Here is a 19,718-nt window from a genome sequence, read left to right as displayed (position 1 = left end):
TTATCCCCTATGTACAGGTTAGGGGGTAAGTTGGTTTTCTCTAGACCACCCTTTTTGCTCAGCATTTTAGATCTAAAATAGTGGAAATTACCTTTATAAAGGTGTAGTACAGTAGGTTTGCTTTTTTGATCGATGCTATTTGGTGATTCATTGTTTGTTTTTATCCCTAGCTTCCATTGTCATCCAGAAATGGTGGTGTCACATGCAGCCGTGCATGGAATGGGAGGATTGTAAAGTTTTGCCGGATCTCTCAGGCTGGTCCTGCAGCAGCGGAAACAAAATCAAAACTACCAAGGTGAGCGATGGAGTGAAGCCAATAAAAATGTCCAGACGTGCTGGGGCAGGATTTTAGAGAATCTATCAGCTGTGTTATCTGCTCAATGCTGCAGACACCATTGGATAGCTTAGGGTATAAAAACAAACTGTACCTTTCTGGAGCTCATGATGGTTGCCAAACTTTTGACAGTTTGCTTTTTATTTCTTAGCAAGGAGACGGAGCTGAGCTGCTCAAGTGCCACAGCCTGGAACGCCCTTACATTCCAGCTCCTCCTTGATGGTGTACAGAGCCCTATATGTTAGTCAAGGATTGGCTGTGGCACTTAAAGGGTACCTCTCATCAAATTTTTTTTTGATATATTATAGATTAATGTATGCAGAATAACTTCACAATTGCATCTTATTAAAAAATATGCTTCTTTCTATTTAATTTTCCACTTTGAAGAAATGACCACTAGGGGTCTCCCTACCAGTCCTGGCAGCAAGCATTTCAGACTCATGCTGGAGTCCTAAACACTACAAGCTGCCAGTCTGCTTTGTTCACAAAGGAGAACACTCAGAGCTGCCAGCCTGCTTTGTTCACAGCCTGTTTGGCTGTGAACAAAGCAGGCTGGCAGCTCTGAGTGTTTAGGACTCCAGCATGAGTCTGAAATTCTTGCTGCCAGGACTGGTAGAGAGACCCCTAGTGGTCATTTCTTCAAAGTGGAAAATTAAATAGAAAGAAGCATATTTTTTAATAAGATGCAATTGTGAAGTTATTCTGCATACATTAATCTATAATATATCAAAAGTTTTTTTGATGAGAGGTACCCTTTAAGTGCCACAGCCAATCCTTGACTAACATATAGGGCTCTGTACACCATCAAGGAGGAGCTGGAACGTAAGGGCGTGCCAGGCTGTGGCACTTGAGCAGCTCAGCTCCGTCTCCTTGCTAAGAAATAAAAAGCAAACTGTCAGAAATGCTTGCTGACAGGACTGATCAGGAAAAATACAATAGAAAGAAGCATATTTTTCATTAACATGCTATTGGAAAGTTATTCAACATTCATTAATCTAAAATATATCAAAAGTTTATTTGATGAGAGGTACCCTTTAAGCAGCTGCCTCCAGAATGGGCAGGAGATTAATTAATTAAAAATTATACTTAATATTTTCCCATAAAACAATGTGTCACTCTGCTTACTACTCCCTGCTCCACCTGCTGCTTGCAAAATAGTGGGGGAGATTTATCAAAACCTGTCCAGAGGAAAAGTTGCTGAGTTGCCCATAGCAACCAATCAGATCGCTTCTTTACTTTTTGAAAAGGCCTCTGAAAATGAAAGCAGTGATCTGATTGGTTGCTATGGGAAACTCAGCAACTTCTCCTTTGGACAGGTTTTGATAAATCTTCCCAAGTATTTTTAATGTGAAAGGTTTCATTTAAAGGGGTGGGGGTTAGAAATGTCCATTTAAATGAACTGTTAAAGTGTAACTGTCATTTTAACTATTTTAACCTTATTAGCTAGTGCCTCTGCTTTATAACCTATTGCAATATACATTATTAACCTTCTTAGTTTTCTTTAATGTCTTATTAATTCAGAAATTCCCGCTACAGCTCTCTGTGTGTTGACGTCTTCCTGGCTTTTTGCATGCTCCAGTTTAACACCCCATGCCCACCCCAGTGGAAAGGGAAAATAGGCTGCTCCTCACCAGGAGGCTGCACTCATTGTTGGATTATCTGAACCATTACAGCGGTCAGAGCAGCAAGGCTGGCGAGGTGCTGTCTTCCCTCCCTTTTACAGTTTAGGAAATTCTTAGCTAGTGTAATGGCTGCTGCACCTGTGGAGTCCACCTCACCAGACCAGGGCTCTCTTCTACTAATAATGTGGGGGGCAGAGACCTATGTGTCCTGCCCTATGGAAGGAGAGTGGGGCAAAAGAGACAAGACACTTGGGGAAGAATGGGCTGGATGGACTTTGGTGATGTGTTGACCATGTGGCAGAAGTGGGCACCTAAAAGAACATCCACCTGACAAAGCAGGTAGACAAGGGTGTTACGCTCCGGGACACCACACACACACACACAACTCTGCACTGCACACTCTTACAATGCAGGATCGTATGTGGCAGCTGTGGCTGATACTGCCACATATAAAAACACCGTAAATGTGGGAAGCAAGAGCTGTAAATACAGCCCTATTGACAATGCACATATTATGCAGTGAGTGGGCCATTATTAAAATATATTACAAATTGGTTTTCAATTGTTGGCACTAACTAACAACATAAAACAAGTTTAAATGATAGTTACACTGTAAGTGTATGGTCACACACAGTGCATACGCAGGGTATTTCATGCTGCGAGAAATCTACCGTGCAGCAGGATATACACTGCATATGCATTATGAGCAGACACAGGGCTTTCCCCACCGCAGTTCTGTGTGTGCAATAAGGCCTGTACATCACAGTGCGCCTGGCCCGCCTCCAAACTACACACACACAGCTGTGGTGGGGAAAGCCATGTGTGTCTGCTCATAGCACATACGCAGTGTATTTCCTACTGCACGGAATATGCTCTGTGTGACTCTACTGTAAGGGTACATTTGTACGCACTGTTTTCGCAGCAGATTTGCAGCTGGCAGATCAATACAAATAAATAGTTGAACATCTGTCAGTGGAAAGACAGGGGGTCTGCCATATATCTTTGTCAGTCAGTTGAACCCTCGAGCAGCAGTGGGCTCAGCCGACTTTAGTATAGGTGTATGGGCACCTTTAGGTGATTCGAAGGAGGGGTCACCTATTCAGGACAAGAGCATCCATCTCTCTGGGAGACCCAGCTTATCCATGCGTTACATGGCCAGCCTATTGGTTTGAATGGTACTGGTACCTGGTTACTCCCCCCCCCCCCCCAGGTTAGAGCTGATTATCAGAAAAGGAATTTTCTGAAACGGACAACAAATGGGTTAAAAATATTCACAATTTCTCATAGCAACAGTTTAATACTGACAAAAAAAAAACAGTTTTCTTGGGGCAATTCAACTTTTCTGAAGTCGTGGATTTTTCCATATTCTGTTTTATTCGAGATGCACACGTTTTTACTTAGACATTTGCCTTGCATGAAGAAAATACATTATATTTGATATGACAAGAAAAATATGCCTAAACTCTGCTGTCTTTTCCTTATTTTCTACTTGCACGCCTCATAGTTATGAGAAGGGACACGGGCGCCTCTACGCGAGCACAGTAAAGTAGTTTAATGCATAATAAGTGGGCAAATAGATATGCAGCAAAATACTACTTTTTATACAATGTTTACGATCAATGCAGATGGCAAAATATTGGGAGTCTGTTGGGTAACGTGTATTATCGCAGTCTTTGGAATCTTTTCATGGTCTCAGTAGTAAAAAGGTATTTTCATCGTTAGGTGGTTACGGCAATGAAATTATTAGACGATGCATAGCAATGAGATGACTCCGTCCTTATGTCTCACAACGGAAAAGTGTTCTTGTTGCCTCGCAGCAACCAGAGCACAGAGTTAATTTTCTTAACTCTTTAATAAGTAATTATTAGTAATATTATTAATTATATATTACCAATAAAAATCTTAGTAATTTTTCTGCCAACATTTTTTTCTTTTTTTTGCAGGTAGATATAAATACAGCAAATCTGGTGTAGTTTTTAATATTTTTGTATTGACAGCAATCAACATGAGGGATAAACAATGAGAACATTTTATAGTTCAGGATGTTACGGGTGTCAAGATACCAAATATGTGATTTTTTTTATGTTTTCTATAAGGAATTATTTTGTTAGGGAGATTTTAATTTTGAATAAAATAAACTATTTAGCAAAACTCTACTTTTTATAAGTCTCACATGCGGACTTTGACATGAAATCTCCTGATCGCTCAGGTAATGCACTGCTCTACTACTAAAGTCCAGAACATTATCCTGTCAACATAACACTGAAAGGCTACCTAGCCAACCCTGCTGGAGGCACAGTGAGTGGGTGCAAATACATGGCATACATAGGGGCCATCCTTAGGCCCCCTGCTGCCAATAAAACCCATCTGCATTACATTGATTGTCTCGTCTGGGTGCCAGGGCATGATAGATACCCAGAAACCATTTAGATACTGGCTCAAATTGGGATTATAGGGAAATGGAAATAAGCGCTCCATAGAATAGTATTGTTTGGACCCAAAGTGTGAGTTTAGTACATAAATTGGTGGCTCCCCCTGGGTGGTTGTGTAAGCACATACACATCAATGGAAAAGGTATGTAAGATAGGTCGTCTGCTGCCCTCTGGAGCATATGCAGCAATTGGATATTTGGCTTCAACGGAACCTGGCTCACGGCGCTGAACGACCAGACAGGTGGATAGACTAAAACAGATTTATTGACCAGAATGCAACGCGTTTCGCTGCGCATGCGCAGCGAAACTCGTTGCATTCTGGTCAATAAATCTGTTTTAGTCTATCCACCTGTCTGGTCGATCAGTGCTGTGCGCCGGGTTCCTTTGAAGCCAAATATCCAATTGGGATTATGGCATCTAAGGGATTAATTACCAAGGCTATCTGCTCCTGTTAGTTAGAACAATAGTCCTGCTGTCATGCAACAGCTGAGCTCTCGCCTTATTTGGCACAGGTGACGAGTGCTGGGCTACTTCACACCCACCCAAAAAAAGTAATTAAAGGGATAATCAAGGATTTTTTTTCTTCTTCAGTCTTTGAGCCCATGATGCCAAGTTATAATACTGTGTAATATGCTTCTCTTACCTCAGTGCAGCACTTTGTCCCATTTTCATGCATAGAACCCACACCTGGACGTGATTTCCCAGCATTCCATGTGGCCAGAAAAAAATATGTCAGGGAGTGGAAATACTGCTCAAAGTTTACCACATAAACCCTTCCCTGGCTATTGCCTATGCTCCCTTAATGATAGCCAGTGTCACAAAATGATAGTTCCGCCCATAAAGGGAATTTAAAAAGTTGGTGACAAATCCATATAGAGGATTGGAGAGGATAGGAGTTAAAAACTACCTAAAATTCCTATCAAGCAGTTTCAATGATGAGAAAAAACAGTCTTGTAGCGTACCAGGCACTGCTATTCCAGGTGTCCAGGAGGTGGACCTTTTATGCTAAGTGCTTTGTGTTTCTCTGGCCCCTAAAAATGGCCTGAAAAATCTGCTTCCTGGGCAGTTGTGAACAGGATGCTACATGTTTTTTGAACATGCAATGTACATGACAAAGTTTAGGTATATTGTAACCCCTCTCCCCATTATGTATCTAGACCTAAAGGATGTATGAAGCAGGCAGCACTTTAAAGTAGAACAATCCCACTTGTTTCACCATGCAACGTTTCAGCTCATTTGGGGCCTTTCTCAAGCATGCTTAAGAAATACTTCAAATGAGCTAAAAAGTTGCACGGTGCAGTAAATGGGACTCTTTATATATTTTTTTGTGACACAAAGACCTTTAGAACCAAAACAGGTGAGACGTGCACCATTTGGCAAATTATAAGATAATTTTTTGTATTTTCTGTGCTGCTACAATTGAATGGTTGCTCTATATGGAACTGATAGCAGTTTCAAAGACACAAAACTGCCGAATATTTCCTTTTACAATGCTAGTAAGTGCTCCAATGAACGGTGCTCCTGTTTACAATGCCAGCCATGTGTAAGGAATGTGAAAATGGAAGAGTTATATAGTATGTGCCTATTCCCTAAGTGCTGTCATGGTGTGAGGATACTGTACAATATGTTTATTGCTATGGAAACTGTCATTTGTGATGGCAATCTGTGTTTTTTGTGCACACCATTGTATTGCATTACTTGCTATTTCATTGACATAATGTTTTATATGGGCAGATAAGCAACATGGTGCTGGTAAATTCTGCCTCATGCACCATGCTGCTTTTAGGAGGTAGCAGGGGCTAGCATGATACAGTATATACTCGAGTATAAGCCGACCCGAATATAAGCCGAGGCCCCTATTTTCACCCCAAAAACCCAGGAAAAGTTATTGACTCGACTATAAGCCTAGGGTGGGAAATACATCATCCCCCCATGTCATCATCCAGACTCCTGTCTTTAACACTCCCGTCATCATCACCCTGTCATCATTCAGACTCCTGTCATTAACACTCCCGTCATCATCACCCCCATCATCATCACCATGTCATCATCCCCCTGTCATCATCCCCCTGTCATCATCCCCCTGTCATCATCACCCCCATCATCACCCTGTCATCATCCCCCTCGTCATCATCCTCCTCGTCATCATCCCCCCCCCCCATTATCATCACCGCCTGTCAATCCCTTCATCAGTGGTCTTCAACCTGCGGACCTCCAGATGTTGCAAAACTACAACTCCCAGCATGCTGGGAGTTGTAGTTTTGCAACATCTGGAGGTCTGCAGGTTGAAGACCACTGAGAAGGGATTGACAGGCGGAGAGTTCACTCGAATATAAGCCGAGGGGGGGCGTTTTCAGCACGAAAAATCGTGCTGAAAAACTCGGCTTATACTCGAGTATATACGGTATGTCCCAAAGGTAAATGCTGATTGGTAGATGAATAAGCATTTAAGAGGGGTCAGATGTGTGCGGTGGCCTTGTAGTCAACCCTTCTGTGTAAGAAAAGGGGCTTCTGGTAATTATGGTGCTGCTCCGAACGCTTTACACAGATGGGGCACTTCATGCTTAGTGGTTACATTTATACAAGTTCACGTTGCCTGTGGCTCTCACTTAAAGCGGTACTCCAAAGGATAGGGGATAAGATGCCTGATCGTGGGAGTCCCGCTGCTGGGGACCCCCGTGATCTTGCACGCTGCACCCCGTTTGTAATCAGTCCTCGGAGCATGATTACCGGTGACCACAGGGCCGACGGCGTGTGACATCACGCCTCCACCCTGTGTGACGTCACGCTCCACCCCTCAATGCAAGCCTACGAGAGGGGGCATGATAGCTGTCACGCCCCCTCCCATAGACTTGCATTGAGGGGCGGAGCGTGAGGTCACACGGGGGCGCAGGCGTGATGTCACACGCCGCCGGCCCCGTGATCAACAGTAATCAGACCCGGAGCGAACACGCTCCGGGGACTGATTACAAACGGGGTGCCGTGTGCAAGATTACAGGGGTCCCCAGCAGTGGGACTTCCGCGATCAGGCATCTTATCCCCTATCCTTTGGATAGGGGATAAGATGTCTAAGCACCGGAGAACCCCTAGGCATGCACTTGAGAACAGTTGTGGCAAAATGCAGTGTTGAACTAGGCTGAGGCAGTATTAGTGAGTGACAATGACTAGTGCGATGCTGGACCAAGGGAGATACTGTATAGTGTGTGAAGATGTGAGAGAATACTGCCAGGGTGAAAAAGTGTGTCCCTGGGTGAGTGAGCAGGAGAAAAAGATGATTAAACTTCACTGATGCTGGTGTCAAGTGAACTGTGAGTAGATCTTGAGGCAAGAGTGAGTGTTGTATACAGAGAGCAGCGGTCACCAGAGTTGAATGGACTGTTAATAGTGATCCCTAGTCACAAGGGGTAATAAAATGTGTGTGTATATTGTAAGTAAGTTTGTGACACTTGGTGAGAACCACCATGAATTCTTTGCCTCTTTCAAGTAAAGTCTATAGTGAGTTCCACATTTTGTAGAACTGTCTGCATTTATTGTATTGCCATATTCTCTAGTGCAGCCATCAATACTTGGCCCCTTGCTTTACTGTTACAAGCTTCAAAACCACACATTCTTCTCGCACCCCTATTTAAAAAAATAAAATAAAAATCTGCTAGGAAGTGTAAAATAAATAATGCCAGCCAGAGCGTTTCCATAAGCTTTGTTTAAGTTCCCCTTTAGAAAAGGCATAGTGTGACCTTTAAAAAAAATATATATATATGCCCAGGCTGTGTGCATATAAAAAAAAAAAAAAAAAAAAAAAAAAAAAAAAAAAACAGTACTTACCTCCCTTGTTTCCCCCTTGTTACCATGTCTTTGTCATCCTCCCCTTCCTAGTGCTGGGGGTCAATACGTGACATTGACGCTTAGCCTTGCAGTGATGTTTCACCTTGGTAAGTGAGTGGCTGAGCAGCAATGTGATGTATCGACCTCAGCACTAGGAAGTGGTTTGTGGTGCAAACTGAGGCTATGGTCATTTATGTCACATTGTCACTCACTGGCTGAGGCGAGACACTGTTGTGGCCAGTTATTGGCAACATGACGTATTGACCCCCAGTAGTAGGACGTGGAGGAGACTGGGTGCTACATTAACAGAGGCTACGGCTGAGGGAAGTAAGTACAGTTTTTTTCTGTTTATTTAAAATATTTAATAAATAAAATTTATCAACTTTTTTTTTTTGATGGAGTACAGTGTCAGCTAGAAAATGCCCCCATAACAAGTGCCAACCAGAGTATTTTTTTTTTTTAAATACGTTTTATTGAAGATTAAACAAACATCAGACAAATCGCCTCACAGAGCAAAATGGTATAAAGCGGAGTACACAAGTAAAAAAAAAAAGGCACTGAGAACATGTACAAGTAAGCAGAATGTAAACGACATAATATCATATAAAGATCCGGCAGTAATCAGTGCAGTGAGGGCACAGTCTGAGGAAACCAAGAACAGCCAGTTGAGAAACCTTAACACAAAAAGAGGGTGAACAAGGTGATCGAAAAAAGGAAAAGAAAAGAAAACGGGGATGGTATGTAATATAAAATTGGCAAAATAATATTGAATAGAGGCCGTAGTGTAGAATTCAGCAGATATCGTCACATCTAGTCACGAGTGCCAAGCATAATGTTTCTAATGTTAAAGCAGACCCATGCGTCCGCAGAGGGGAGGGAGTACACACATCCAGCACAACATCTTAACATACATAAATCAAAGGGGTATATACAACCACATCTAGAAAGGGAAGGGCAATCATGACCTTAAGTCCCCTCAGGGGATGCAGAGAATGAACATTGGGTCAATGGGAGAAGGGTATCATAGCATTAACCAAAGCTTTCCACTGAGACAGGGAAGGCGGGCCAGGGTCCATCCATTTGAGGGCAATCGACTTCCTAGCAAAAAATAAGGATTCTCGCAATAAAGTGCGCACGTAATGTGGCCACACTTCCTCATCCAGAACTCCAAATAAACAAATCAGAGGGTCACACCCCGGGGAAGGTTGGATAATTGTGGCAAGAAGACCAAGGACATCCTGCCAGAAGGATCTTATATCAGGGTAAGCCCAGATAAGATGCCAAAAATCAGCTTTAGCCGCACCACATCTATGGCAGGCGTCCGAGTCAGAACGACCCATTCTATGCAAACGAACGGGGGTGATGTAACTATAATGTATAATATTTAATTGAATCAGTTTATTATTAGCAGAAGGAGACACCACCATATGGGAGGAAAGCATCTCCTCCCAATCATCTTTGGTCAAATTGGGAATATGAGATTCCCAGTGTCGGACAGCCGGCAACCGGGAACGGGAGTTCTTGGCCTGAATGAGGTGCGTATATAGGATGGACACCAGTCCCCTAGGACCCTGCGATTTTAAAATACCAATAAGAGGGAATGCCGATATGGGTGCACGTCCAGCAGGGAACTGTGTTGACAATGCATGACGGAGCTGCAGGTATTTAAAGAAGCAATGTCGGGGCAAATCATATTCTGATTGCAATTGCTCGAAGGAACACAAAACATTATCCCGATACACATCGCCCAGAGTGAGCACACCAGCATTCATCCAAAAAACAGAGTCTAGAGTCTCACCCACATGGATGAGAAAGGGGTTGTGCCATAGAGGGGTATCAGACGGGATATCAGCATATCCATATACCGACTTAGCGGCCCGCCACACTTTTACAGCCAGCTTATGTGAAGGTAGGTAAGCACGACCCCCTAGAGTAGGACTTTCTAAAAGCATCCGGGGAGACACTGAGGGGACGAACCTATCCAGGCATTGTTCAGAGTCAGGCATGGAGTCACCCAGAACCCAATGTCTAATATATCTCAACTGCCCCGCCAGGTAATATAAGTAAAAATCGGGAAGGGACATACCCGCCTCCAGCTTGGGGCGCTGGAGAGTGGTGAGACTAATCTTAGGTCTGCTAGGTCCCCAAATAAACGGGGACAGAAGGGAATGTACAGAATCAAAAAAGGATTTAGGGACAGGAACAGAAGCATGTTCTAGGGCATACAAGCATTTGGGGAGAACAATAAGTTTGATAAGATTAATACGTCCAGAGACGGACAGTGGCAGCTGAGCCCATATCCTAAACTTAGATTTAATGTAGGGCAGGAGGGAAAGAACATTGACCTCAAGATCCAGCATGGGATCCCTATTGATATACACCCCCAAATATTTAAATGTAGTGACAACCGGGAGACCACCCAACGTCGGGGGCCACGCTCTAGGCAGTAGAGGCATGACCGCCGATTTGGACCAATTAATGAACAGTCCCGAAAAAAATCCGAAACGATCCATCAGGTCGATCGCATAGGGGATCATTGTAGTGGGGTCAGACACAAAGAGAACCATGTCATCGGCATAAAGGCCTATGCGGTCCTCCCTACCTCCCACAGACATGCCCCGGAAACCAGGATCCTGACGTATACGCAAAGCAAGGGGCTCCACCGCCACCGCAAACAGAAGCGGGGACAGGGGGCACCCCTGACGTGTACCACGACCTAGGTGAAATAGGGGAGAACACACACCATTCACAAGGACCTGGGCCCGCGGACACCTGTAGAGGAGGGAGACCCAGTACCTAAAATTGTGACCAAAGCCAAACCTACAAAGCACTTCCAAGAGGTATCCCCACTCAATCGAGTCAAAGGCCTTAGCTGCATCAAGTGACGCCACGGCCCAGTCCCCTCCCAGAACACCACCCACCTGGACGGCAGTTTGGACACGACGGATATTATCCGAAGTGGATTTGCCTGGCATAAAACCGGATTGATCATGATGCACAAGCGATAATACAACCCGATTCAGTCTATTGGCCAGGGCTTTAGTTAGAAGTTTATAATCAAGGTTCAATAGGGAGATAGGCCTGTAGGAACCGCACTCCATAGGGTCTTTATCAGGTTTTAGGAGGACAACAATCGTCGCCTCATATAAGGAATCAGGCAGGACCCCATCAGTAAAGGCTCTGTCATACATTGCTAGCAGGGAAGGCAGGAGTACGTCACTATATTTCAAGTAAACCTCCAAAGGGAGGCCGTCAGGGCCCGGAGACTTGCCCCTGGCCATGTCTGCCAAAGCTTCTTGCAGCTCTAGTAAAGTGAGAGGAGCATCTAAAAAGTCCCTATCTTCAGCCGATAATTTAGGAAAATCAATGCCGTCCAGGTAGGCAGCCAACTCAGCAACACCATACTGCACCTGCGAAGTATATAAAGTAGAATAAAACGTAGAGAAACATTGTAACAGCTCATCATTAGTGTTGCTCCCGAATATTCGCAATTCGAATATTATTCGCGAATATCGCATATTCGCGAATTCGCGAATTTCGCGAATATAGCGCTATATATTCGTAATTACGAATATTCGTTTTTTTTTTTTTTTTCTTCACAGTACACATCACAGTGATCATCCCTCTCTGCTTTCAGCTTGTGTGGTGTAAAGAAGGCTCTAATGCTACTATGTGAGACTGGCGTGCGTAAATTCGCATATGCGAATATTAGCATATGCTAATTTTCGCATATGCGAATTGTCGCGTATACTAATTTTGTATGTGCTAATATTCACATACGTTAATTTTCGCATACGCGAATGTTCGCATATGCGAAAATAAAACGAGAATATAACGAATATGCGAATATTCGCGAATATATGACGAATATTCGTCCATATATTCGCGAATATTCGCGAATTCGAATATGGCCTATGCCGCTCAACACTACTCATCATTACCCAACATGATGGACCCATCCGAGGCCCGGAGTTTAAGAATAGGAGCAACAAAGGAGTTCTGTCTGACTATATGAGCCAGTAACTTACTAGATTGGTTCCCGTGCTCAAAATAAAACTGTTTGGTGAAGAATAATTTCCTATTGGCCTTTTCGTGGAGGTGCAACATATATTGTCGCCCCTCCCGTAGCCACAAGATCTCATTAGCCTCCGACGGGTCCGCCACATAACGAGCTTCCAATTGTGCACAACTCTGAGCCAATTCCTCCTCTCTCCTAACTGTAGATCTCTTGATGAATGAAATAGTAGATCGTAAGCACCCCCTCAGATAGGCTTTCAACGTTTCCCACACCAGTGCCGGGGACCCCTTGGGGGTATTAGCCTCAAGAAATATCTGAAGTTGATCAGGGATTCTATCATTAGGGCCAATCTGATCCAACCAAAAGGGGTGGATCTTCCATCTACGCGATGTGCCAGAACCGACCATGGAGACATCAAGCAATAGGGGAGAATGGTCAGATATAGCACGCGGCTCATAGGAGATCGCGGCGACCTGAGACATAAACAACGAGTTACCACACGCCAGGTCTATTCTGGACAGCGCATGGCGTCCCAAAGTGTGACATGAGTACTGTCTAGTATGTGGGAACCTTTCACGGTATATGTCAACCCACCCCACCTCCCCCAGAAATGAGGAAAGGGAATCCCCGCCAGTAGCCAGGACAGTACCTCTAGCGCTATGACGATCCAGTGTGGGGTCTAACACCATATTAAAATCGCCCATACAGAGGACCCGTGCTGAGGGATATGCAGCAGCAAAAGTGACAGCCTTATGCAATATTTCCATAGAGGCAGGGGGAGGATTATAGATGAAAAGAAACACATACGGGACATTGTTCAAGTAGGCATGTACAAAAATGTAACGACCCTGAGGATCCCTACGAACCGTTACCGGATCCCATCTCACCAATCTACTAACCAATATTGAAACCCCTCTAGAATAGGACGAATGGAAGGAATGATGAGACCACTGGACCCAAGGCCTAGACAAAAGGTGGGCTCTATCAGGCGTTAAATGGGCTCCTGAAGAGCTACTATATGAGGGCGGTGTCTTCTAATATGTGCAAATATCAGGGCGCGCTTGCGCGGTGTACGCACACCCCTAACATTCCATGACATCACTCTAAGACTCGCCATAGTAGAGCATTGCACGGGCATATACATACAACAGCCACACACCAGACAATATAAGACAAGGACGCACGGGTCTGCTGACACATGACAGATAAGCAATCAATGGCCGAACACATTCACCAGATAGCATCTGAGGTAGAGTATATATACAAAGCAACATCCCCCTAACAATTATATAACCAGTTAACCAAAGAGAACATAGAACAATGTATACTTGAAGCCAATCAGGCATCAGAAGAGCAACAGCTCCATCTAGTGGGGAGAACCTGCTTACATATGCAAAAATAGAGAAATTGACCTATACAATATATGCATAGATAGTGACCCAGAAGTAGGGACAGAAGAGAATGTAAGTCGAGAGCAGACCAGGAGGGAGCCCCTAGAGAAAGGAACAAGTCCGAGCACCAGAGATGAGGACAAGAGAGACGAGAGAGAGATTTAGAATGAAGAATGGCTAAGGGAGGGAGGGCAAGGGCAGCTGGGAAGGCAGAAAAAAAAAAGGGGGGGAGAGGAGAAGAGGTATCAGAGGCCATTGGGAAAAACAGACGGATAAAAGAGAAAGTAGCATCAAATCCCGCTCGGGGAAGGGCATAAGAATATATACAAGTCAAAGTGCACACGTGCGGGGGGAGAGGGGGGGAGGGAAGGAAGGAAGAGAAAAGGAAGGGAAAGGCGGACATGGATTGGGAAAGGGGTAGGAGAACCTAATAAAAGGAAGGGAGGTGTGGGGAAAAGGGTAGGGAAGAGAGGAGAAAGGGGAGGAAGGAGGGGGGGGAAAGGGGGGGAGGAGGGGGGAAAAAAAAAAGGAAGGGAGGAGGGGGGGGGGAAAGGAAGGGAGGAGGGGGGGGTGGGAAAGGAAAGGAAGGGAAGAGGGGGGGGAAAAGGGGAAAGGGAGGAGGGGGGGACGGTGTAGGTGTGAGCAAATATGCCAGGTTACATCCCGACCAGCAGCAATCAGTGGGGATGTGTATATTGCGGAGGGTGGAGAGTCCAGGGAGATAAGACACATAGAAATAATAAAAAAAAATAAAAATAAAAATAAAAAAAAACCTTCCGGTACCGACATCCTGATAGCATCCACAGTATGAGTTATAGAAGTAGTCCAGGATAAAATTCACTGTATGCCCCTGAGCGGATATGCCAGAGTGTCAGGGAGCTGGAACCTAGCAAAGGTGCAGCAGAGCGTCCGACATGGTGCCCAGAGCATAGTCCACGGTACAATCAGGCGGTCAGACAGTGACACAGGTCTGCCACAAAGAACAGTCTCGTGGATCAGGAGGGGGGGGGGGGAATATATCATCAGGGCTCGGGGAAAAAGGTGGAAGTCCAGGGGACCAGTTGGGAAGGGGGCATCCAGGTATGGGAAAGGGGCACAGTACCTGTTCCGTGGCCTAGAGGTCCCGAGCTGCAGCCATTCATAAAGAGGGAGAAGAAATAGAAGAGAAGGGCCCTCGGAGCCATCCCAGTCTGAGTGCAAGATAGCAGGTCACAGTCGATAACGGGAGGTCCCGGATCAGCGCCGCCCGCGCAGCCAGTCGTCTGCCTCGACCGGGGAGGAGAAAAAGATGGCTCGATCTCCGTCCACCACCCGGAGGCGTGCAGGGTAAGCCATAGAATAGGGCACACCACGCTCCCTCAGCCGAGCCTTCACGGATGTGAAGGAGGCCCTCTTGCGCTGCAGGTCAGATGAGAAATCAGGGAAAATGGATACCTTAGCATTGTGCACCTTGATCTCAGGGAGTCGTCTAGCAGAACGGAGAATCATGTCTCTGTCGTTACAGTTGAGAAAGCGCGCCAACAGCGGGCGCGGGGGTGCCCCAGGAACCGGCGGCCTAGCAGGAACTCTATGTGCCCTCTCCACAGCATAGGCCGCTGAAAACTGAGTGTCCGGGAAGAGTTCCTTAATCCAGGTTTCAACAAAGGCCCCGGGGTTCTGGCCCTCCGCCCGTTCAGGTAGGCCAATCACCCTGATGTTATTCCGGCGCAGCCAGTTCTCTAAATCATCATTTTTCTGCCGGGCGCCCTCCAATTGCTCCTGCACCTCCCGGAGGGAGGAAGGCAAGGGCTGCACAGAATCCTCCAGCGTTGAGATACGGGACTCCGTCTCTGTGACCCGCTCACGGAGAGTCTGCATGTCCTGACGCAGGAGGCCGACGTCCACCCGTACCTCCTCCAGTTTGCCGGTAAGAGATGTCCGACAGTTCTGTATGGCCATGAGAAGGGTGTCACTAACCTCCCGCAGAGTCAGTTCAGGAGAGTCTGGGAGATCAGGCGGCAGGCCCTTCACCCCTACTGCTGCAGAGCGCGCTTCGGCCTGCCCAGCGCCATCTTGTTTTTCAGCGCGGGCATAATCTCTGAGCTTCTCGACCGCCGTGCGGTCCTTTTGTTTAGCTTGATCCGGTTGAGGAGGCAAATTACGGGTCCTCAGTCGGGTTCGTGGGGTCAAAGTCTCCAGGATTCAGTCCAGGATAATGAAATTGCAGGTCCTGAACGGGAGCACTTACTCCATGCGACCGCTCATCTCAACCGCCAAGCCACGCCCCCTCCAACCAGAGTATTTTATTTATCGCACCAGAGTGTTTCTATAAACAGTTCCTAACATTGCTAGACAAAGTGGCCCCATTAAAGAAGTTGTAAAGTTAGCGTATTTCATAATATAGTGTCTGTATGCGTGTGACAGTGGTTTCGCAATTCTTCTGTAATTTTCGCCCCACTTTTTTTTTTTTAACAGCATACAAAATTACTCAGTCTCAGGTTTTCCCTGGTTGCAGTGAGGCTGAGACATGACATCACTAGTCAGGTGTGCAAAGGTAGCCTGTTCTGCTTCAATGGTGGGAGCGACCACTAGGTGGGAGAGATCATTCTGCAACTTAATGTATTTTTGCAACAGCTGTAGGAACCCTGGTTAGAAAACACTGGTCTTTTGAATGGAATGCAGCTCCTTTGTGTTTTAATGGGTGGGGTATCTGATATGTGGGAGGGAGGAAAATGACCTCGCACTTACAAGGAACTATGGGATTTGTAGTTTGAGAGAACAAACTCCAACAGAAAATACCCAGTAGGAATGGTATTATGGTAATCTCACAACATAGCCATTCAGCCCCAAGACAAGTACAGATCCTGCCTAAGCATATCCATTACTGCCTGGCAGGTACATGCTCACCTTATGATGGATAACCCCTTTAACATTGCTTGAGTTTCCTTAAACCAGTCAGCGAGTGCTTCCCTTAAAATTTGTAGCCAGAGATTTCCTTTATAAGAACTGCCAGTTGCCCCCTTTAACATTGTCAGAGAGAGACCTATATCAGTAGATATGGAATACATATTTTTGGCATATGTATTATCTTTACTTTAAATTATTATTTTTTTAAGATTATTTTATATTTTATTTTTGCAGGTAACACGGTAGCAAACAGAAAACCTGGCAACAGAGTGAAGAATTGTTGCACCTCCCTGACAATATGTGCACTCAGTCTCCCTTTTGGACAGCGAGACTTATCTTTTTAAGAACTGTGCTAACAAACAGAAACATTTTCACAATATTTTTCTTCTCAAACATGTATCCAGTGGAGCTTTAAAACAAAAAAAGACCAAAAACTTGATCAGTTTAATTTTTGCTGATAGCAGTGGCTGAGTTTTTAGTGATCATAAAGAACCATGTGGACTTAATCTCTGGATCTCAATTATCTCTTCAAATATTAAGATGCAAGAATGCTTCAATGAATTTTGGAACCTCAAAGAAAATGTTAAAAAGGAAACATTAGACAATTTAACTGTTTCAGTACGCAAAATCATCACTGTAATATATGACATGAATGGACATGGAATAGACACTCAAAAATGCAGAAAATTCACTTTTCGCTATGGACATTTGGTTCAACCCGTATCATGCTGCAATTTTCATTATTGTGGGCCCAGGATGGTAAACCCATATTTTTTTTTTTTTGTGACAGTTCACTTTGGATTATTTAAGGGGGAGATCCACCCAAATAATGATCTTCTGGTGTTAGAAGACCTCCTCTGTTTTCCAAAACCTCTGAAAATACATACCATGAAAAAGCCATTAAGAGCTTTGTTTTGTAGTGTTAAAGATTATGAGTAAATTTTAATGTCTGAGAGGCATACAAAAGGTATGCCTCTTAAAGGGGTACTCCACCCCTAGACATCTCATCCTATATGCAACTGATAGGGGATAAGATGTCTGATCACAGGGGCCCTGCCACTGGGGACCTCTGCAATCTCCCTGCTGCACCCGGCGTTCGTTTAGATCGTCGGTGCAGCACTGGAGGCTCGTGACGATCAAGCCCCCTCAATGCAAGTCTAATGGAGGGGGCGTGACAGCCATCACGCCCCCTCCCATTGACTTGCATTGAGGGGGCATGGTCATGACATCACATGGGCAGTGGCGGAACCCCGCAGCGCAAAAACAGCGTTCTGAACATTTGGTTCCGAACGCTGGCCAGATTGTAGCCCTCACGATGGGACATCTTAACCCCTAACCCCTATTCGTACAGTATTCTGCGCAGATTTGATGCACAGGATTTCAAGCTGTGTTCAGTTTACATTGAAATCTGCAGCAGAAAATCCTGCGCATCAAATCTTCACATAATACTGTACGTGTGAATAGACCATTAAGAAGCTTTGAAAAATCTGTGCTAATTTGATCTACCCAGAACAAGACAGAAGATTATTTTTGACTGGATTACCCCTTTAAACACAGTAATGCTGAACATGTATGATCAGATCCTCACACTTGATGCTGTGGTCATGTGGCAGGCTTTTTGCCTAATTTGGTCATCCATTTGCTGAACATCATTCTTTGGCCTGAACATACAGTATGAGGTCTTGCAAGCTTCTTAGTCTGGAGTTGGCCAGGTTCCATACCAACAGGGAATACAATGGTCTTCTTCCTTCTCTCATCTTTACGAGGATAATTATCTGGCAAGAAAGTCCATCAATTTGTAATGTTATAGTTTTTAAGGTCCCATTTATGAAGATGTGTCTACAGTCTAAAAGATCCTTCTGAATACATGTCCAGGTTCAGATCTTCATACTGACATAAATTCAGGCAAGAAGAGCAAACATAGACCAGTCTGGTGATGCCCATATAGACAAAATTTTTTTTTTTAATGAAGCCCCATTTGCAAAATACTCCAGATATAGCCAGCCTTGATCCCTGGCAGTTAACATATTGTACTTAAAGTTAAGATCAGCTATCCTAATGTATTACACAAACCTTAGTGTAACATTACTCCTCAATTACTGGCCTTATCTTGATCCCAGGTGCATAAGGATGTCCCAACACCGCATTTTGCTATGTGTGGATAACACACACTGTGTGAGGTTAACACACTGTTAGACACTCCAACCCCATACAGTGTACTGTCTCGTAGATCGGTACACATTTACAGGTCCTTTACACGGCTAAAGTGATGGGTGGCTAGGGCTACGTTAATAATCGCTGCATCATTGGTGTAGCTCTATGCTGCATTCATCCATCTTATTTTTTGACGGGTCAACAGAGCCTGATCAGCTGACAAATGAGCCTTTGCTTTACTCTTGTGTGATTTCTGGCCCAATTACAGGGGACAATGTAGGTCTGTTCAGCTGATAAGTGCACTGTATAATAATGCCTTAAGGCTGGTTTCACACTGCAGTATTTGGCTCAGTATTTTCTGTCAGTATTTGTAAGCCAAAAACATGAGTGGGTTCAAAACACAGAAAAGTTACACATCTTATTGTGTTTTTTTTCTCTTTGGGTTCCATTTTTGATTTGGGCTTACAAATACTGTTGCAACATACTAAGCCAAATACTGCAAAACAAGCCTTAGACTCTGTGGCATAGTTATAGTGTATGTGGTCAGTAGTCATATTTGCACCCAGGCCTTGGTGCTTTATGACCTTATTGGCCCCACTGTCACATAAAATAACATTGCTGGGGCCCAGAGCTTTTAAGGGGTATTCTACAGGCCACGCCCCTCAATACATAGACATGCATTGAGGGGGCGTGGTCATGATGTCACGGCTGGTCAGTGGAGTACCCCTTTAAGTTTTGTCCTGGTTACATACATCCAAAGAAAAATAAATTAGAAGGATAAAATGTCTACAACTTGTTTAGAACATCAGGCTCTGTTATATATCCCCACATAACCCACCAGTACCCATAATTTTGTGTCCAGATACTGTATGTTATGCAGTATTTTAGAAAGTCTTAAAAAAAGGCCCTCCCCAATGATGTTTAATTTATCTTATGTACAGTTGCAAGAAAAAGTATGTGAACCCTTTGGAATTATATGGATTTCTGCACAAATTGTTCATAAAATGTGATCTGATCTTCATCTAAGTCACAACAATAGACAATCACAGTCTGCTTAAA

General features: G+C 44.5%; 1 protein-coding gene across 2 annotated transcripts in view; it reads left to right on the top strand.

Moving 5' to 3' along the window:
• Positions 1 to 19,718, top strand: part of TAFA4 (TAFA chemokine like family member 4) — a 300,070-nt gene that overhangs the window by 268,403 nt on the left and 11,949 nt on the right. The window contains exons 5-6 of one of the 2 annotated variants that reach the window (XM_056524574.1): positions 171 to 295; positions 16,740 to 17,601. In XM_056524574.1, coding sequence (XP_056380549.1) covers positions 171 to 295; positions 16,740 to 16,751 — 137 coding nt within the window. In that variant the 3' untranslated portion in view covers positions 16,752 to 17,601. Of the gene's footprint in view, positions 1 to 170; positions 296 to 16,739; positions 17,602 to 19,718 lie in introns of those variants that run through there. The other variant, XM_056524573.1, reaches the window with a different exon arrangement.

This window comes from Hyla sarda, chromosome 6, assembly GCF_029499605.1.
Source record: "Hyla sarda isolate aHylSar1 chromosome 6, aHylSar1.hap1, whole genome shotgun sequence".
NCBI lineage: Eukaryota > Metazoa > Chordata > Amphibia > Anura > Hylidae > Hyla > Hyla sarda.
This window is presented reverse-complemented; position numbering and strand designations above follow the sequence as displayed.